Source organism: Dendrobates tinctorius, unplaced genomic scaffold, assembly GCF_039654945.1.
Source record: "Dendrobates tinctorius isolate UK_male_01 unplaced genomic scaffold, ASM3965494v1 ptg000071l, whole genome shotgun sequence".
Classification (NCBI taxonomy): Eukaryota; Metazoa; Chordata; class Amphibia; order Anura; family Dendrobatidae; genus Dendrobates; species Dendrobates tinctorius.
Genome location: NW_027361739.1, coordinates 10521174 through 10542939, shown reverse-complemented (window position 1 = coordinate 10542939; position 21766 = coordinate 10521174). Strand labels below are relative to the sequence as shown.

The window sequence follows — 21766 nt, the reverse complement described above, 5'->3', positions numbered from 1 at the left end:
AGGCCGCGTGATCGATGCGCCGTACTAGTACTGCTGTTTGTGGGACCGCACCTCCCGCAGAGCAGTACTACTACTAGTTGATGGTGAGTTAGTTCCCCAGACTAGTCAGCCCTCTTTCCATGTTATCACGCCCCTCATTAGCATAGGAAAAGAGGAGGATATACATGCTTTTTGAAAGCATTTAACAGAATCAAGTTATTCAGGGATGATTATGGAGGGAGTTTCATTGCATATAGCTGAATGCTGCTAAATTGGAGAGCATGGGGGACCTGACAAGTTCCCTTTAAGGGATCGATATTGACTTTTAGGATTGTTATTTCCAAGAGGTGGCGCTAGAATTCAAGATCTCTTCTCTCAAGAGGCAATTTGTCTATGTAATGCAGCATTCACGCGCAACAAAATGCTAATGTAATTCATGACACACCGATTTCTACCCACATGATTTATTGAACACTGGAAAAAAAATAAGATCCTCTCCGCAGTCAAGTTTCTATGGTTTGATTCCACATCAGGGCAGAAAACCATTACAGCCTTGTGTAACGGGCTTTATTGTAGCAGCGCAGTGTCTGGCATCTCAGCCTGCATGTCGTACTCCAGTTGTGTCAATCCATTAAGTTTCCTGGTGACATTTTTAAAATAAGTTTTTTTTTATTTTTCACATCCTTAAATGATTCGCAAAATATATTAAACAGGAACCTCCTGTCCAAATAATGAAACACTGTACACTTCCCAAAAGTAAAAAAAACAAAAAAAAAAAACGAAAAAAAAACCATGAGGGGGGGAATAAAGAGACAAATCAAGTCCACACAGGAAGGAATCCCGCTCCTCCTAAGACATCAGAGCTAAAGAACAACTGTCCGTCAGAAGAAAGCTGGCCAGGTGGGCACAACGATGGGAATGGGATCCTTGATTTTAGAGGGACTCGTTTTAGCCTCCTGATTTTATGTAAAGTAAGATGCATGATGAAGGCTAGATGAGCCCAGAGCATTGGGAGAGGAAACCTGAGCAGAGAGAAGGGACGGTGACAGCTCTTCTTTAGAAAGCTTGAACCATGAGATTGAGTATAGCGCCTTGTTTAGTGCCGAGGACGGTGTGGGGGCAGAAAAACACTTGTGTAAACAAGAAAATTATTTTAATGGTGTAATTTAGAAGCGAGGTGAGAATGGAACTGTTGTTGCAGGGTTGTAATACATGCCCTATGTGAAAAGGGAAAGCCATAACCACTTCAATTCCCTAGGGAAAAGGAGGGTATCGTTACAGCAAATGAGCGACATCCCTCGTTACCTAATGGTCAGAAAGGTAATGAGAGGAATCTCCCATCCTGCTTTTTTCAGTGCACACAATCAGACATACAACCATAACGATCCTGACAAAGCAGTTACAACAGGAAGGATGTTTGTAGGACTATGGCTTCCACTCTCCATCCATATAGAAGAACCCCGCACTTAACAGTATAATAATTTGCGCTGTTCTTTTGCAATCCTAAATTTAGAAATTGTCAGCTAAAATAAAAATCTGTAGTCCAAAGTGAACTCTTGGGGTGGTCTCATTACATCAGTTTAAAAAGAGGTTGGAGAGAGAGTGTTTTGCTTAAAAAGTAACCAGGTGAAGGGGCCCGAGGTGGTCAATAGTGAAGGAGAATGGCTTAGAGGTTCACTGTAAATACGTCATGAGTTGGTGGCGGCATCGTATCATTAGGACAATATACTGAAGAAAGAAAGGTTTTCCGAGCAGAAAGGCTTCTCATAGCTGTTCTCTGCAATCATGACTTCTACTGCAGGAGGTCTGCCGTAAAAGTGAGTCTTGTTGTCCATCTTGGGTCTGAAAAGGCCAATCATGGGGTCCAACCTCTGCTTTGCATCCCCACAAGCCTCAAAAAGTTGAGTAAAAAAAAGAAAAAAAAAGGCAGGAAGCCAACTGAGCGCTACCCACATATTGCACAGTTTTTAATTCTCTGCAGGTCTTTAAAATCAGGAGGGGAAAGGAGGAATGGCTGATAATGATGACAGAGGCGATGATGATGATACAAAATGGCGGCCCATGAAAGGCGTCTGAGAAGGCAAGGGTGAGGCTGGGGTGGTGTGGAGTAAAATAACAGTCAGACACCACAGCGCCACATGTCCGATGGGGAGTGAGGCCTGTTTTAAAACTCATCACTTTCAGCTGCGTGCAATTGTGTGTCATCTGCATCCGTCATGCTGCTCTCCTGCGATTCATCGGTTCCCACTTGAAAGAAACAAAAGAGAACGTCTTAATTATCAGGACGGCGATGCCAGCGCAAGCGGACGACTTCTGATTTAAGCAAGGAAAAAAAAAAAAACCCCTCAGTATCCTTTTAGTCAAATAAAGCATTCAATGTCTCTGTAAATAACCTGGCCGTGAAGATAAAATACAGCGGCCATTCAAAGAACAGATCGGCTTTGTGTTCACAATAGAGATACATCTGCAGGTCACAGATAATTATTTCAGGGTGGAAAAAAAAAAAAAGGAAAAGTTGTTGATACAAGAGTATATATATGTTATATGACAACACTGCTGCCAAGGGGTATTCTCTCATTTTTACATAAAAGAGAAATGAAATAGGCAAGTAGTTTTTTTTTTTTTTTCTTTCTTTCCCTTCTTCTAAGCCATAAGTATTTTTCCACAGCCACCGTCAGATGAAGGCGTGCTCTTTGTAAGGCGAGGCGTAGTTTTGGATCACACCATTCGTTTTACTGTAATATGTACTGAAAAGAAAGTGGAAAAAAACAAAACAAATGTAGACAAAAGGTGAAAAAACCCCAGAAGAAAAAATTCCATTAGCGAGTTTCAGGTTTTCTTTTAATGGTGTTCATTGTGCGGTGAAAACTACCTGGCAAGACCATCTCCAGGTCAGTTCAATTAACACAATAAAAATTTCATAACTTCCAAAAAATGTCTTGTTTGTCTTGTAACGCAGTATTGTGACATATGGGAATTTTTACAATTTTGGGTCTATTTTTTGGTTTCCATTTTATTAAAATTGTAGCTTTTTGAAAATGGATATGCGATGAAAAAAAAAAAAAAAAAAAGTCTAACAGCATGTCCAAGCTTTACAAAATTGCACAGTAAAACCTCTGCGACCATTCTGCAGGGAAATTAAAGCTGGAGTCACACATAGCGACTCACCAGCGATCCCAACAACGATATCAACGTGTCAGGATCGCTGGTGAGTCACTATGTGATCGCTGGTGAGCTGTCACACAGACAGCTTCACCAGCGACCAGCACAGCGACGCCGAGAGCGCAGCATCGCTGTGTTCGTTAGTTACCAGCGCACTGATGCAGGGAGCTGGTAACTATCATACACATCGGGTATCCAAGGGACGTGCGTCACTTAGATACCCGATGTGTACGTTAGCTACCACCTCCCTGCATCAGCCACCGCTGGACATTTCTTTTGTCGCTTGTCTCCCGCTGGCCAGCACGCATCGCTGCGTGTGACAGGCGGGAGACCAGTGATCTGCTGGTAACTAATGTACACATCGGGTCGCACGTTCCTTGGATACTCGGTGTACGTTAGTTACCAGCAGATCGCTGGTCTCCCGCCTGTCACACGCAGCGATGCGTGCTGGCCAGCGGGAGACCAGCGACAAAAGAAATGTCCAGCGGTTTCCTACAGCGATCAGCGATACCGGCAGGGGGGCCGGTCGCTGATCGCTGTCACAGCGATCTCGCTGGTGAGACTGCTGTTGTGTCACAAAACTTGTGACACAGCAGCGATCTCGCTAGCGAGATCGCTATGTGTGACGGGGCCCTAACACTGCTAAACCTGAACCAAAATGTGCAAAAACTAAAATTGCATGTGACCTGAAGTGGTTACCAGGGAAAATCTGCAACAAATCTGGAGTCATTTCAAGTACAGTGGCTTGCGAAAGTATTCACCCCTTTGTCTTTTTATCCAATTTGCTACATTACAATCAGTGTTTGAATATTTTTGTAATCAGATTTAATGCTGATGCATCAGCACTAAATAGTCTAGCTGGTGACGTGAGAAAAATCTAGGCATAAATTAAAAATGTATGAGATCAAATAACTAAAAATTGTCATATGCATTTGTATTCACCCCTTTTGCTATGAAACCCCTACAAAGTTCTGGTGTAAGCAATTACCTTCATAAATAGATGAAGAGAAATGAAGGGCACCACTACAATGTGCTAAGAGGGGTTCTCCATAGGTATGTGAGTGGACAATTGTGAAAAAAAAAACAGAAAAGAACATGACCCAAAAAATTGAGAACACCCAAACTCAGTAAAAAAACAAACAAACAAAAACCTGATGCTTTATTTTTATCACCAAATACACATACAAAAAAGGACACAGCAATGAATAAAAACAGACTATAGAACACAGTCTAGTCATGCCTTGAAATAAACGCAATAACAACCAACAGCTATTCCCTCAAAGTGGAAGATTTGCGGTAAGAAGTTGCCATTGGAAAGGAATCTGGAGATCTGACCCCCTACTGATCTGACATCAGTGTCTTTCTTAATGTTGTCCCATTGAGAGCAAGATATTCCTGCCTCTACCGCCCGTGGAATAGCTCCAGTGTCCAGTTTTCCCTTTCTCCCATAAAAAGAGGGTTGAGTTTTTGAAGGATGAAAGGACCTCTTCTTGGCCACTCAGCGTTTTCTGTTGCTTTTTCCAATAACTCATCCAGGGCTGGGCCGAATATATACTCCCCTTTGAAGGGAATAGAGCAAGGCTTGATTTTTAAGGCTATGTTCAGGTTCGGACTGGCCCATAGGGGAACAGGGGAAATCTGGACCCCCAACCTTACTGGGGGGGTAGCAGTACTTGTCATAATTACTTGTCATAATTAACTTAATTCACTTTGTACAGAAAAAAGCAGCATTTTATTATTCATTAACTAAACTATCCAGTTTATTATTACTGTATATAGCGATATATGTAAATTTGTGAACCAGGGTCTTGTAATATTTGTATGCAGGTGGAAAGTCAATGTTACTGGTGGGCCCTTGGCACCCCAGTCAGACACTGGCTATGTATGCTCCATAATTTTAGCCATAATGCCCTTTTAGCTGAGTTTGATAAGACTGATGACATGGCCGCCATCCTTAACGATTTGGTGGAGGAGTTGGCCAGGAACCCCATGGTTTTCTGTAAGAGAGGTATGGATCACAATAGTTATTCTCTGGAGCTACCCATGCTGAGGGGTTCTTCTAGCTAATTCAGCCATCAGAACATTGACTTGGCTACGCAGGTGGATACAACGTTTGTGTTCAGCAATGCTGCGAACGTCTCAAGGATTTTTTCAGCAGACTGAGTCTTGCAGTCCGTAGGGTCTCATAATTTTCTTCAAAGGGCAAGGTCATCTTTTTTGCCACTTTTGCAACTTGAATATCCACTTTTGGTATGTAGCTTCTTCCTCCTCCACATTCATAGTGGTTCTCACCTCCGTGAAAAGTTCCTTCATATCTTCTGAAGAAAAGTAATATTCTCCTTTGCCTCATTGGGAGACACAGGACCATGGGTGTTATGCTGCTGCCACTAGGAGGCTGACACTAAGTGAATACAAAAAACTCCTCCTCTGCAGTATACACCCAGACACTGGCTCCAGCCGAACCAATTCTTACTTAGTGTCCCGTAGGAGGCACATGGGTCTGGTCTTCAGACCACAATTTTTTATATTCTATTTTTTACTTTTTAACAATTTTTCTCAAGGATGATAGGGGCGATGGATTCCTTCAGGGTTCCAATCTCCCCCAGCCAACAACAGGCAGGAACGTGGAGTGCCACCTCCACGTACCCACTCCTGCACCGTTGCAAGGTATGCCTGAGCTATATATTATGGGCGACAGGTCCTTTCTGGGCACCGCTCTCCCCACACCAATAACAGACGGGAACATGGAGTGTCACCTCCATGTACCCCTTTCTGCAACCAGGCTTATTATGGCTGGACCAACAGCCCTGTGCCATCCTGGGGGAGTGAACCCCTAGGATGTACAGAGGCATCTATGGTGTCTGTGCCGCCCCCACTGCATCACCACTGATAGAACAGCGGTGAAGGAAGGAGGCGGACAGTCCCTCTCCGCCTCCTGAATAACAGCATGAAGGATGAAGGGCTCCCCTGCACCATTCACGCTGCAACTATTATTATTATTAATAATAATAATAATAATAATAATAATAATAATAATAATAATAATAATAATAATAATAATGGCAGAGCAGTCCGGGCTCTGCGTTCTCCGGCTGTTCCTTCCAGTACACTGTGGGTAAGTTGCAGGATGAGGGCTCATTAGAGCGTAACAGGCCCATAACCCCACCTCCCGAATGGGCGCTTCTCGCTCACTGCGAGACTTCCGCATGCCGCTTCTGCAACATCTGTATCCACCCGGACGGCTTTGCTCACATGCTGGTGCAAAGCTGGGCAGATACCGGTGACACTTTAAAGGGGCACAACGGTTCGGCATTACTCACGGGCAACAACAGGACCTGGGTAAGTGCATTGACCCTTCGGCAGACACGTCAGTCCCATTGTTGGTCCTTCCCTGCAGCACCTCCGTCGCTACCGTTATTTAAGGGCATATACCATTGCCACTGTACCTAGCGCTGCTGTTACTTAAGGGCTTATACCAATGTCACTATACCTGGCTCTGCCACTACCAAACCAAGAGTACATTGCCCCCCTGAGTGGGCTCCGTGAATAGCGGCACTGGCCAAAGCGATACAGCCCTTCATGATCCCGCTATCGGACAAGGGGTCTTCGCCAGTCTGCCTCTGAGTACTCCTCCATCTCACGGGATCACTCGGTCAGCAGGGGTCGACCTCAGGCGGGAACGCAAAGTGTCTCCCCCACATACCCCCCTCCTGCACTGTTTTTATGCTATGGGCATGCCTGTGATTTTCCAGGGCGATGGATCCTTTCAGGGTACCGCTCTCCCCACACCAGCAGCACACGGAAGAGTGGAGTGTCGCCTCCACGTACCCCCCTGCGCCGGACCAACAGCCCTGACCCATCCTCGGGAAGTTAACTCTTTGGATGTCCAAAGGCATATACCATGTCCATGTAGCCCCGTTCCCATTACCCCTGATGAGCAGCGGCGATGGCTGGAAGGAGGATGGCCCTTCTCCCCTTGTCTAACATCAGGTCGGGCAGAACATCACCTTGACTTAGACTCTGTTCTGTCACGGATCAAGCGGTGCTCTTTAAGAGTATGTTTCCATGGTCAAGAAACGCTTCGTCCAGCTGCATCGTCCAATCCGCAGCAGCCAGATGTTACAGCATAGTGGATGGGATTTTATGAAATCCCATCTCCACTATGCATGCAGGGACACCCGCGGCTTCCCTGCATAACCAGACACACGGCATGTCTTTCTAGACCGCAGCATGTCTATATATCTTGCAGAGACGTTCAGTCTCCGCAAGATAGATAACAGTATGTATAGGATGCGGTGATTCAGCATGGTTCAATGAACACATGTGGAATCACTGCGCGTGCAAAAGCCGGCAGTGCTTTGGACTGAGCTGTGCTGTGCCCAGAGCGCTGCCGTTACAGACCGTGGAAACATACCCTATAAGGACGAAACGTCCAGAGTTCCAGGACATTGTTCGCTGGCACAGAGAACGACCGGAAAAACGCTTCGCAGGTCAGACTACAATGGAGAGATACCCTTTTTTCCCCTGATTTGCGGAAGGAACGGACAATCCCGATACCCATGAGGACTATACAGGACAGTGACCTTCCTCCGGAAGCAGCAAGGCTAATCAATCAGATCTCCTTGGATGGGAAATATTTGTGACACAGACTCTGCGAACTGTGCTGCACTTGCAGCCACAAATGCCTTTGCCATCCGACGGGCACTGTGATTCAGGGAATGGCAAGCAGACTCTGCATCCAAAAAGTCCTTGACATGTCTGCCCTACCAGAGCAGGCGTTTATTTAATGAGAAGCTGGATCAGCTTATCCCTGACACCATAGGAGGAAAATATAAATTCCTTCCCCAGCATAGGACTGGGAGTCTTTTCAAGTCTTCAATAACACAAGTTTCTGGTTCCTTTCGTAGCTATTCCGGCTGGGCCAATGCAACCATCTCTTCCGATTCGAGGTGTTCCCCTCGCAAGCACAGAAGTACCCAGGTCTCGTTTAAAACCAACCAATCTTGGAAGGGCCAGCTCAGGCAAATTAGACCTAAGGACACAAGTCCCACAGATTTTTGGCCAGATGACTGTCTTATCCGGTTGACTCCAGCAGGGTAGACGGATGTCTACTCCTATTTCGTCATGTCTGACTCTTCGTCGTTAACGAACAATTGGTCAGAGACCTGGTGTCTTCCGGATACAGGCTAGAGTTTTCGCTCTACCTCCGGCACGAGGAAAGAATGAATGGTACGGCCTATTCTGGACCTGAAGTTATTTCAATCTTTCGTCTTCCTTACGTGTTCTCTCCACTTCTATTACTTTGGAGTGTTATCAAGAAGATCAAGACAGGGGGGGGTCCCGATTAACCTAGTCGCTCCGGACTGGCCGCGCCGGGCATGGTACGCAGAGTTGGTGCAGTTAGTTGTCGACTATTTTGGAGTTTCTTCAGACTGGTCTAGACTCAGGCCTAGCGCTTAGTTCTCTCTCTGAGGCCAGATCTCTGCCTTATCAGTTTTGGTCCAGCGCCGGATTGCTTCTAAGCCACAGGTGAAGACTTTCATTCACATGGTCTCTCACAGGGTTGCCCCCTTTAGAAGGCCTTTAGAACCTTGAGACCTTAACTTAGTCCTGGGGGTCCTAGAGGAGGTTCTGTCTGATTCGCTGCAGGATGTTCTCGGGTTCACCTTTCATAGAAGGTCCTGGTTGCGGTGACGTCGATCACGCAGGTTTTGAAGCTAGCCACCCTTTCCTGTCGAGCTCCGTTTCTAAACTTTCTCCAAGGTGATTCTTCGCCCTTGTTGTCCAAGGTGATCTCTTCTTCCACCTTAAGAAGGACATTGTCCTACCATCGTTCTGTTCAGCACCAGTGCATCGTTGAAAGGGCTCTCCACACTCCAGGTATAGTGAGATCCTATGAGGTACATATTCCGCACGGCGTCCTTCTGAACGGATGTTTTTTTGTTCTTCCTGAAGGCCTCAGGAAGGGATTGGAAGATTTCAAAATCTACAATGGCCAGGTGAATATGCTCGGCTATTCAGAAGTCCTACCATGTTAGAGGCAAGCCTATCCCAGCGGGGATAAGGGCACATTCCACTCGGTCAGTGAGTGCATCCTGGGTTGTTCGGCACCAGGTATCGGCGGAACAGATCTGCAGGGCCGTGACCTGGTCCAGTCTGCACACCTTCTCGAAACTCTACAACATTTACACTCAGGCCTCTGCGGTTGCAGGCTTGGGAAGATGAATTTTGCAGGAAACGGTAGCGCTCCTCTAGACGGCTGGTACATGGGGTTCGCTTTGTTTCTGTCGTATCTCCACCCAGGGACTGCTTTGGGATGTCCCATGGTCTTGTGTCCCACAATAAGGCGAAAGAGAAACTGGGATTTTTGTGTACTCACCGTAAAATCCTTTTCTCCAAGCCATTCATTGGGGGACACAGCACGCACCCGGTTTGCCTGAAGGCATGAGTATGTTCCTTGATATGATGTGATGTACCATTAATTGAGGTTTATGATCTCCTGCTGCTTTGTCACTGAACTGGTTCGACTGGAGTCAGTGTGTGTTTGTGTGTATACTGCAGAGGAGGAGCTAATCTTTTTTGTATTCACTTAATGTCAGCCTCCTAGTGGCAGCAGCATAACACCCATGGTCCTGTGTCCCCCAATGAATGGCTCGGAGAAAAGGATTTTCCGGTGAGTACACAAAAATCCCTGTTTCTTACTTCTTTGGGACTGCTCAGCCCCTAAACCGAATTTGCCTTCGTCCCACCACTCAGAGAAGGTTTCCAGGTCTCCCTGAGAGTCTGAGTCAGACTACTCCTGCATAGATATTTTCTTCTTTTTAGAAATACCAAAGCCAGGTACTTACTGGGTTCAGAATAGCACTGGGTTCTGCATATGCAGAGCAAGAAGAATGACCATCCTCCATCATAGCAAAGGTACTACCTTGTGGTGTCTTCAATCTCGGCTTTCTTATGTAGGAGTCGAGATCCCAGTGCGACATCCTGATAGGATGATCTTCCCCCTCTATGGTCTCGGGGAATGTGAGCAGCTGTAGGCATTTCCATGTAATCACTGGTGCACGCCACCCTTAAATGTACCGAAAGTTATGCAACAGGAAATGACGTCAAACTCCAGCAACACAACATTTGGTCACCGCCCACAGGCACAGCGCGAGTAAGAGAGAGAAGGATGAGAGCTAGAGAGCTCAGGGTGGCCCCCGGCTCATGCCACCCTGCTTTACCTGGAGGCGCAGGAAAGGCGGAAGAGTCCTGTGTCTAGGGGAGACAGGAGCAGCTTACAGTAGGGCAAGGCCAGAGTGATCATCCTCAGCTGCCCGGCTTTAAACAGGTATAAAATAACAGTGTCTGTTGCCAGCCACAGAGCACAGCAGGAGGACCTCATGCCCCATGTGGGGTGGGGCTATTTGACCTCTGTTTCCTGTCCATATTAGGGCGGGGAGTATCCCCCTATGGTGCTGTCCAGAAGGGTGACTAGAGAAATCCCTGCTGTTGCCGGATGCCGTTTAACAGATCTTTGCAGGCCCTCTGCGCATGCACCTGCCTCACCCTCCCAACCCCCCACCCCAGGAAGCATAGGGCCAGGTGACGGAGTTGGAAGGACCGACAACGTCATTTCTCTCTCCTCTGAACTGTATCTCATGTCAGAAGAGAGAGAATCTCTTTTTTTAATAGCTGGCACACTTTTTTTACGTGATCGCCGTTATTTATTTAATAACAGTGATCACGTGATCAGAGATCAGAAAAACAGTCCAACAAATCCATTATCATCAAATGGAAAGAACCTGGTACCACAACAAATCTGCCAAGAGAGGGCCGCCCACCAAAACTCTCAACCCGGGCAAGGAGGGCATTAATCAGAGAGGCAGTACAGAGACCAAAAGGTAACCCTGTAGGAGCTGCAGCGTTCCCAAGCAGAGACTGGAGTATCTGTCCATACAACCACAATAAGCTTCACACTCTATAAAAGGTAGCCTTTAAGGAAGAGTGGGCAGAAAAAAAGCCTTTACTTGCAAACAAAAATTGTAAGGCTTGTTTTGAATTTGCCAAAAGACATGTGGGAGACTCCCCAAATTTATGGGGTAAGGTGTTGTGGCCAGATGAGACAAAATGTAATTTTTCAGCAACTAAGGTAAACGCTATGTCTGGCGCCAAACCAACACAGCTTATCACTCCAAAAATATAATCCCCACAGAGAAACATGCTGGCAACATCATACTGTGGGGAGGTTTTTCGGCAGCCAGAACAGGGAAAATTGTCCGAGTCGAGGGGAAGACAGATGGTGTGAAATACAGGGGATAATCTTGAGCAAAACCCGTTTCAGTCTATAAGTGACTTTAGACTGGGACGGAGGTTCACTTTCCAACAAGACAATGAACCAAAGCACAGTGCTAAAGAAACACTTGAGTGGTTTAACCCCTTTGAGACAGAGCCCTTTTTCATTTCTGCATTTGTTTTTTCGCTCCCCTTCCCAGAGCCATAACTTTTTTATTTTTCTGTCAATATGGCCATGTGAGGCTTGTTTTTTGCGGGACAAGTTGTACTTTTGAACAATACCATTGGTTTTACCATATTATGTACTATGAGTTCATAGACCCCAAACATGTCTAGGTTCTTTTTTATTTAAGTGGTGAAAAAAAGCTACAGAGGGAACCCGGATACTGGAGCGCACTGGCTGATCGGCGCGGCAGCTTCATGTTTCACGGCTGTGTCACAATCACAGCACCTGCATGGAGAGCCCAACACACAGGCTCTGTATGCCTGTGCTGTGACACAGCTGCGACACATGCAGCAGCTGGCGCGCTGTTCCCTCTGTAGCTTATTCAGTAAGCGCTATAGCTTGCCGAATAAGCAGGGACCAAAACAAATTTGCTCAACTCTTGCCGGGAGTCAGGGAAATTGAGGAGTCGGAGGTTTGGCTTACCGACTCCACTGACGTGATGCACAGTGAAATTTCAGGTTGTGAGGTAGCAAAACAAAAAATGACAAGGGGGAGGGATGAATAGTTTCGCAAGTCTCTGTATAAAGTTACATTATCTGGATGTAAAGTCCATAGTGCGAGATATGACCAGATCTCTTCCAGTTTACCGCTACTGTATTCCCCTGTAAATTTTCCGCCTGCACATCCAGATGGAGAATCCACAGCATTTCTGCTATTAACACCCGCATTACCTGTTTCATATGGATAGCACTCACTGATTTGTTCCTCTTGTGTAACAGCCTCCTCATCGTCTGGCAGGTAACGCTTGTCTATGGCCTCTTTGATCTGGTTATTGGCCCCTTTGGGATCCAAGTCCATGGCCCATGAAAAGTTCATGAGGGCTAAGTGTGTTTGACCAAGCTTCTTATACACCTATGGAGAAGGACGAAAAAGAGAGGAAACCTGCATGAACCCATTAATAAATGTGAAAACTCTTGTATTTTGTGACAAAGTGTCAATCTCTAGTGCACACTCCCTGAAAACAGAAGATCTTCCAGAATAACCTCCAGGAAGCCTGGCTAGGTGCACTCCTAATGACAGACAGTCCAGATTGAGGTATTATTGTTAAATTGGTCCACACTGTGCAGTCTGCCATGTTGCAAGAGGAGGCATCTTTACTTCTGCAGAAAAGCAGAGGCATCAAAATTGGCCAGACCCAGCTTCAGAATTTCCAAGCTCTATAGAGAAATGCTTGAAAGTGCACGCTCCTGAAACATCCACCTTTCGTTGACTACCGAGGTACCAAGCAACCTACATGACCAGCATACAGAATTGAAAATCCCTCTGTTATTGAAAAGGGAGATTACTGTGTAATAAGTTAACTGCAAAATTGATTATTTTTATAAACACTTAGCAATCTTACTCATTTAAAAAAATGAGGCTAACTCTTTAAAATTATGCTCGTCCCATTTCTGCACCCATCTAAACTAGGGTATGTGAGGGGGAAGGTTCTGAATAAAGTGCCGAGCCGTGTCTCTATTTAAAGGCATGATCGGTGTGTAGTCTGCATTTGGTTAGTTGGGCTGTGTTTATCCAAGTGCCAACGGTAGACCTTGCAAGTATCCATAGCTGAGACATCAACTCCCCTCTCACCTCCCAAAGCAACTGCACTTGGAGCCGCACTACTCCATTAAATTCAGCACTCCCGTGTAGCACAAAGACCATTCAGACATCATCTCGGGAAGAAAAGCAGCTATAGGTGGCTGCAGTCATTGTTATGGTACATTTGACTCTTACCTTTCCTATTAAAAAGTAAACTAAGGATTCCTTGGGGACAATCTGTTTCAACTCCTCCAACTCTTGTAATGCCGACTAATATGCATAAAAAAAAAAAAAAAAATTAGAAATATAAAACAGTAAGTAAACCTTACCCCGCACCCACCAAAGAACACCCCACAAAAATAGGGATTTTTGTGTACTCACCGTAAAATCCTTTTCTCCAAGCCATTCATTGGGGGACACAGATACCGTGGGTGTTATGCTGCCTGCCACTAGGAGGACACTAAGTAAACCAGAAAAAAAAGTTAACTCCTCCCCTGCAGTATACACCCTCTCGCTGGATTGGATTTCTCCAGTTCGGTGAAAAAAAGCAGTAGGAGCTTAAACAGTTCAACAATAACCATAACTATGTCACAACATAAAGATGCAACAATGAGCCGGTAGGCTAAACAGGGTGGGTGCTGTGTCCCCCAATGAATGGCTCGGAGAAAAGGATTTTACGGTTAGTACACAAAAATCCCTATTTCTCCTACGCTTCATTGGGGGACACAGACACCATGGGACGTCCTAAAGCAGCCCCTGGGTGGGGAGCATATATCTGCTAATACCTCATGCACCACTGAGTTAACTCTGAGGTACTGCCGATAGCTGCATCCGAAGAGGCCTGAGAATGAATTTGGTAATGCTTTGTAAAAGTATGCAGGCTGGACCAAGTCGCAGCCTTGCAGACTTGTACTGCCGAGGCTTGGTGTCGAATGGCCCAAGAGGCGCCCACTGAGTGGGTAGAGTGCGCTTTAATCCCTGCTGGGACAGGCGCGTTCTTGACACGGTAGGATTCTTGAATCGCCAAGAGAATCCATCTGGCTATCGTTGCCTTTGAAGCGGCTAGACCCTTCTTGAAGTATGAACAGGGCATCTGACTGGCGGAAGAGAGCCGTCCGCGAGATGTACCGTCTCAGGGCCCTAACCACATCCAGAGTGTGGAGGGCTTTCTCAATACGATGGACTGGTGCCGGACAAAAGGAAGGCAAAACAATGTCCTCATTGAGATGGAAAGAGCATACAACCTTGGGTAGGAAGGACGGAGATGTCCTGAGAACTGCCTTGTCCTGATGAAAATTCAGGAACGGGGGGCGGCAGGACAGAGCCACCAATTCTGAAACTCGTCTGATTGACGTAATTGCCACTAGAAAGACCACCTTCCAAGAGAGACCAGTCAGTGGTACGTCGTGGAGGGGTTCGAAGGGAGCCTCCTGTAGGGCCCCAAGAACCAGGTTAAGGTCCCATGGTTCCAATGGCCTTCTATAAGGAAGGAAGGAAACATGGGCAACTCCCTGAAAGAAAGTCTTGACTTGAGGTTTGGTGGCAAGTCTGCGTTGGAATAGCACTGACAAGGCTGAAATATGGCCTTAGAGTGAGCTAAGCGCGAGGCCCGACTTTAGTCCGGATTGAAGGAATTCCAATATAGTAGGAATGAAAAACACCAAAGGGGATCGGCCATGATCCTTGCACCACGAGAAAAAGGTTTTCCAGGTGCGGTGATAGATGCGCATGGACACGGGCTTCCTAGCACTTATTGTGGAAATCACGTTGTGAGATTCAACGTCAAAGACAGGGCCCCAGAGTTCTGGTGGTAAATCGGACCCCGAGAGAGAAGATCCGGGCGATCTGGAAGTCGCCAGGGAACGTCGGCGACTAGGTGAATCAGTTCTGCGTACCAAGCGCGGCCAATCTGGCGCGACAAGAATCACCGGTACTCCTTCTGTTCTGATTTTCTTGATGACTCTCAGGATCAAGGGAAGCGGGGGAAAGATGTACGGGAGGTAAAACCAGTGCCACGGCAGAACTAGGGCATCCGCACCAATGGCGCATGGATCGCGTGATCAGGCGATGAATTGAGGAACTTTGTTGTTTAGTCTCGAAGCCATGGATCCACATCCGGAGTCCCCCAACGATGGCAAATCTGCTGAAAAGCCTCCAGATGAAGAGACCACTCTCCGGAGGCAAGGCCTTGGCGACTGAGAAAGTCTGCAGCCCAATTCTCTACGCCCGGGATGTGGACTGCCGAGATGGGCGAATGATTGGTCTCGGCCCAACGAAGGATGTGACTCACTTCATGCATGGCCATCCTGCTCTGAGTACCCCCCTGGAGGTTGATATATGCCACAGTCGTGGCGTTGCCGGATTGGATCCAGATGGAGTGGCCTGCAAGGAGATTGTGAAAACTCCGTAGGGCTAATCTGATTGCTCGAATCTCTAGGATGTTGATGGGGAGACGAGACTCTCAAGGAGACCACCAACCCTGTGCCGTGTGGTGATGAAAAACTGCACCCCAGCCCAGAAGACTTAACGTCGGTGGTTACTACCAACCATTGTACTGGGAGAAAGGACTTCCCTTGATTCAGGGAGGATTTCAGAGTCCATCACTTGAGGGCTTGTCTGATCCGCAGAGACAGAAGGAACCGACGGTCCAGGGAGAACGGGTTCTTGTCCCAGGCTAACAGAAGTGCATGTTGCAAGGGACGAATATGGAACTGAGCGAACGGGACAACTTCCATCGCTGCTACTATCTGTCCGAGAACTCTCATGCTGAAACGAATGGAGTGAGAAACTGGTCGAGAAAGAGACAGCGCTGCTTGCTGCAAGGCTCGGATCTTCTCTGGAGGGAGAATGACGAACCCGCGGGAAGTGTCCAAGTTCATTCCTAAAAAGAAAATCTGTTGAGCCGGCTTGGGAAGGACTTTTCGGAGTTTATTTTCCAGCCCAGGCGAGAAAGTGTATTTACTGTTATTTCCACGGAATCCTCGCAGGCTGGAAGGGACGGACCCTTGATGAGCTGGTCAGCCAGATATGGTAACACTACCACTCCCCGAGAGTGAAGAATGGCCATGACCTTGGTAAATACCCTGGTGGCGGTGGCGAGTCCGAAGGGCAAGGCAACGAACTGGAAGTGTTCCTCGTGAATTGCAAAACGTAGGAACTGCTGGTGGGACGGGGAGATCTGTATGTGAAGATAAGCTTCCTTGACGCTAGGAACTCTCCTTTTTCATGGAAGCGACAACTGATCGGAGAGATTCCATTCGGAATCGCAGTACCTTGACAAACTGATTTAACAGTTTGAGATCCAGTATGGGCCGAATCGTCCAGTCTTTCTTTGTAACCACAAAAAGGTTTGAATAAAAACCTCTGAACCGTTCGTCCTGAGGGACCGGAATGAAGACTCCGTCCTTTTGCAGCGTCTGAAAAGCCCGAAGGAAGGCTGTTTTCTTCTTGGGGGGTAAGGATGGGAAGAAACGTGTTGGCGGACGAGAGGAAAATTCTATCTTGTGTCCAGAGGACACCAGTTCCCTGACCCACTTGTCGTGGACGACCGTGAGCCAGGTGTGACTGAAGGAAAGTAGACGACCGCCTACTTTGCCGTCATCCACCGGATACCTCAACAAGTCATTGCGTAGAAGATTTGTGGGATCGGGATCCCCGAGATACGGATGCCCTGGGTCTGGGCTTCCAAGAGCGATTAGGTCTGTATGAGACCTGGGAGCCCCTGTCTCCGCGTGGAGGCCGACCGGAGTCGGAAGAGAAGGTAGAGGAGGACCAACCGGAGTTATTGCGAAAAGATTGAAAACGCGTCGGCTGTTGGTTCTGAAATGGCCGAACAGCCCTTTGTTGAGGAAGGAATTTACTTTTTCCCCCGGTAGTATCAGAGATGAGTTGGTCCAGTTTCTCCCCTAAAAGGCAACCAGTTTGATAGGGTAGAGAAGTCAGCGATCTTTTAGATGTGGCGTCCGCTCGCCAATCGCGGAGCCATAGGGCTCTTCTAATGGAGATTGCATTAGCGGCAATTTGAGCAGCACCGTTGGCGGCATCAAAACAGGAGTCAACTACAAAATCCCCTGCGTGAACTATCTGCCTGGCGAAGTTGGTAGCCTCCGGAGGGAGATTACTACCCTGAAAGGCAGTGATTAAGACTTCTGTCCAAGCGGTCATAGCCTTAGTGACCCAGATCGCTGAAAACGATGGAAAAAGCACCGCTCCTAAAGCTTCAAAAACTGAGCGGGGGAGGTAATCAATTTGACGATCGCAGGGATTTCTGACCGAGGAGCCTTCCGAAACGGATAGGAGCGTTTTAGAAGCCAGCCGCGATACTGGAGGGTCCACAGAAGGGGACTGCAACCAATCTTTCATTAGGTCTGGGTCAAAAGGGTATTTAGCCTCAATAGACTTTTGCCCTGTGAACCTCTTATGTGGTCGATCCCCGTGTTTCTGGACAATGTCCTTAAAATCCGGGTGGCTGGTAAATAAATTGCGTACACGTTTGGTCCTTTTAAACGAAAAAGCGTGTACTGGAGGGGGAGTATTTTCCTTCTTCAACTCCAGAATCCTGTTGACGGATCCTATAAGTGAAACAAGCGACTCTTGGTCAGTTGGAGGATTCTGGGGGGCTGACGCGTCAGATTCGAATTCAGAGTCGTACTCGCTGCGACCATTAGGAGAAGGAGAGCGAGAAACAGAACTCGCCGGTGAAGCGCAAGCGTGACTGGGGGACACGTCATGGGTCCGCTTTCTAGCTTCACTATCCCTTGAACAAGTACGGCCCCTGCTGGTGGATGGTTCCCCGTCGCCAGAGTCCTACTCGGGCGGCGAAGCCGCCTTTTGACTCAAAGAGGCTTCCCGGAGAGAGTCTATAGCCTGGGTCAGTGACTCCACCGACCGTGACAGGGACGCAGCCCACTCAGGGGGACTAAATGCAGGAAGATACGCAGCAGCGGCGGCGAGAGGCGTTTGAGCGCAGGCCGCGTCGCAGTCCGTGCATAACGGATTAGTTTGGGCGCTGGGCAAAGTAGATTTGCAAGTGGTACACACAGTATAAAACGCAGTGTGCTTCTTAGCAGCCTGTCTAGCTTCTTTAGATTGAGACATAGCACTCCGGAAAGGGTTAATGGCAGAATCTGACTGCAGAAGCAGAGAATGTGCCGGAAGGGGTTAAGCTTTAATCTGAGGGCAGATGTAGCTTACCCACAGTCCTGTACTGTGTCCCCCAGGAGGAATAGCAGTGGCTCTGTGTTGTCACCCGGTATCCGACAGAGAGGTCGCCTCACAGCTCTGAGGTAAAAAGGAGATGGCCCCAGAGATTAAAATTGCGCATCTCGTCAGTAAAGAGAGGCGCCAAGAGGAGGGGGTGGCGACAATAGCACAGGTGGCGCTAATAAAAATGCGGCCTAGTAGGCCTGAAAAGCCGGGGGCTCAATTTTTAGCCTACCCACGGTAGGCGCCGGGGGCGGGGCGGCGAAGCCGGGGACTAAATTTCCGAGAGCGCGGGGGGGGAGCGAGGGAGCCCCGGTGCGCCGACGCTAAGTCAGCGCTTCTCCCGGGGACAGGACTCGATCCCGTACCTCTACTCCAGTGCTCAACTCAGCGCCGAGTCCATTCTTCTCATCCTGGGCTGATGTAGCAGAGCTGGAGGAGTTCTTGAAGGGGGATGCTCGATCGGTCCTCCCTCTGGGCAGGGGGACGGAGAGCTTAAAGAGATATGCTCAATCAGTCCTCCCTATGGGGAGGGGGACGGAGAGCTATGGGGCTGATTCAGGGATGAAGAAAGCACTGCTTAATCTTCTCCATAACGGGTCTCCTGCGCTTGTCATCGAATCTGTGAAAATCGGTAAGAAAATCAGCCCCGTTCGTCGCAGGAAAGTGTACGTGAAGGGTTACTCCACGTGCTTGCCTGTTGTTGGTTCGGGGGAGAGCGGGCTGTAGAAAGGAACTGTCGCCCCCTTCACGCCGTTAATTAAAAAATAAAAATTTACAGAAAAATTCAAAAATAAAATAAAAACGGTGTGGTCTGAAACGAGACCCAAGTGCCTCCTACAGCCAGGTTTACTTAGTGTCCTCCTAGTGGTAGGCAGCATAACACCCACGGTATCTGTGTCCCCCAATGAGGCGAAGGAGAAAAAATTAACTCATAGTAGATACACCAGAAGATACTACAATATCATACCTTATATTTCTCATTGGCAAACAAAATGGAGGCTCGGTGGAATTTGCATAGTGGATTTTTGGGATCTATAGAAATTGCTTTGTTGAGAGTATCCAAAGCCTTATCTGATTTTTTGAGCGCGTGCTGCACCTATACCAAAATACACAATACAGTTCATGTGAAGACCCGACTGAACATGCATTCTCATCCTAATGAGCTTGAATAGATGGCTCATCAGTGCCACTTACCACTCCTATATGGCACAGCAATACTGAACTTTGTGGGTTGATATCTAATGCTTTCTGAAAATGCATCTCCGCCAAGCTAAACTTTTCTTGCTTGTAGTAAATCATTCCAAGACCATACCTGAGGCAGAAAGACATGGTTCATAAACCATCGGCCATCTTTATGGCCATGTTGGTGCACAACCATTGACATGAGAGTGCGGCAGAGCTAAATACCATGATTCTCACCATGCATTGTAGTGTCTGGGGTTGACACGGATAGCATTTCTAAAACAAGCAAGTGCTTTGTCCAGCTCTTCTGTCAGCACAAATTCATGGCCCAATAGCGTGAAGGCATATGCGTAGCCCGGATCCACTTGAATAGCCCGCTGGAAAAACTTAATGGCAATATCGTGCTCCCTTTGCAGACTGAAACAGTTTCCGGCAGCACACCAAGCCTGAAATGAGAAATATTAGATATTCTGGGAATACCGATACAGTAGGTGTACATAAAATCTAACTTATGGCAAATCACATTTATAGCACAGTCATAAAAGAGGGATTTTTGGTACTCACCGTAAAATCTCTTTCTTGGAGCCTTCATAGGGGGACACAGTTTACCATGGGTGTATGCTGCTGCTGCTAGGAGGCTGACACTATGCAAAATAAGAAAAATAGCTCCTCGCCTGGAAGTATACACCCACCGATAGGCACCAAGTACCTCAGTTGGTGAAAAAAAGCAGGAGGAGACATAACATGAACTCACAAATAAGTACCAACCCAACAAGAGGTTCGTAGGCCCAACACGGTACAACTTAAAGAGGGAGGGTGCTGTGTCCCCCAATGAAGGCTTCAAGAAAGAGATTTTACGGTGAGTACCAAAAATCCCTCTTTCGTTATCGCTTCATTGGGGGACACAGGTTACCAAGAGACATCCCAAAGCAGTCCCAAGCGTTGGAAAAAGAACTTGGGCAACGTGAAGAAAGGACTTAGGTCGGTCTGCTACAGCCGCCTGCGGAACCTTTCTAAGCCTGCATCAGACGAGACCTGGGTATGAACCTTGTAGGACCTCGCAAGTGTGTGCAAGGACGACCAGGTCGCGGCCCTGTAAATCTGTAATGTCAAAGCTTGGTGACACAGCCCAAGAAGCCCCCACAGCTCGGGACGTTTCTCCTGAACACGTTATGCTTCCAGTATCGCAGAACGAATTCAACGAGAAATTGTGGAATTGGAAGCTGGGAGTCCATTCCGGTGACGTTTAGAGATGAGAAGCAGGAAGTCGGATTGACGAAAAGAGACTTGTCCTAGAAAGATAGACTCAAATGGCTCTTACCCCATCCAGCTGGTAGAGAGACTTCTCCAGCGGGTGAACATGAGAGGGACAAAAGGAGGGAAGGATGATGTCCTCGTTGATGTGGAAAGAAGAGACCACCTTGGGAAGGAAGAACCAAGTACAAGAAACAGGATAAGGCCGCAAGTTCAGAAGCTCTCCTAATGGACGAAATGGCAGTTAGGAAGGTCACTTTCCATGAAAGGAGGGAAAGTGGAACGTTCTGAATGGGCTCGAAAGGCGAACTTTGCAGAGCGCTAAAGACGAGGTTAAGATGGCACGAATCTATTGGAGGATGGTGAGGAGGGGCCAAGTGGGCAACTCCCTGGAGAAAGGCTTTAACCTGTGGCATAGGCCTCTTTCACACTTCAGTTTTTTACAATCAGTCACAATCCGCCCGGTTTTGAAAAAAACGGATCCTCAATTTTCTTGTGAGGATCCGTTTTTTTTCTCCATTGACTTTCATTAATGGCGGATTGTGACGGATTGCTGTCCGTTGCATCCGTTTTTTTTGAGGATCCGCCAAAAGTTGCTGTCCGTCACCATCCTCAAAGATCCTCAGAGCTTGCAACGTTTTTTTCTCTGGCGGATTCTCCAGACACTCATTTAACCCGAAATTCTGGGTGCCGGACAAAAAAAAAAAAAATTCTCTCTCTCTCTCCGGCCAGCGTTTCCTTTACATTTCCTCATTTTCAGGATCCGTCTGAAAACGGATCCTGTGCCATCCGTTCACATCAGTTGAGAACGGATCGGCTAGTCTGACTTTTTGGCGGATTTGAACTGATGCAAAAAACTGAAGTGTGAAAGAGGCCATAGATGCCAGATCCCTCTGGAAAAGAATAGACATAGCTGAGACCTGGCCCTGTAGAGTACTAAGGGACAGGCCTGAGTCTAGACCA

At 47.4% G+C, this 21766-nt stretch overlaps 1 protein-coding gene across 4 annotated transcripts in view; it reads right to left on the bottom strand.

The window, feature by feature from the left end:
- Nucleotides 1-427: 427 nt before the first annotated feature.
- Nucleotides 428-21766, bottom strand: part of CDC27 (cell division cycle 27) — an 84989-nt gene continuing 63650 nt past the window's right edge. The window contains exons 14-19 of one of the 4 annotated variants that reach the window (XM_073582372.1): nt 19787-19995; nt 19562-19679; nt 19335-19463; nt 13358-13432; nt 12337-12493; nt 428-2226 (exon numbers count right to left, since the gene is read on the bottom strand). In XM_073582372.1, the coding sequence (XP_073438473.1) occupies nt 2144-2226; nt 12337-12493; nt 13358-13432; nt 19335-19463; nt 19562-19679; nt 19787-19995 (771 nt within the window). In that variant the 3' untranslated portion in view covers nt 428-2143. Of the gene's footprint in view, nt 2227-2307; nt 2727-12312; nt 12494-13357; nt 13433-19334; nt 19464-19561; nt 19680-19786; nt 19996-21766 lie in introns of those variants that run through there. The other 3 variants (XM_073582371.1, XM_073582373.1, XM_073582374.1) reach the window with 3 other exon arrangements.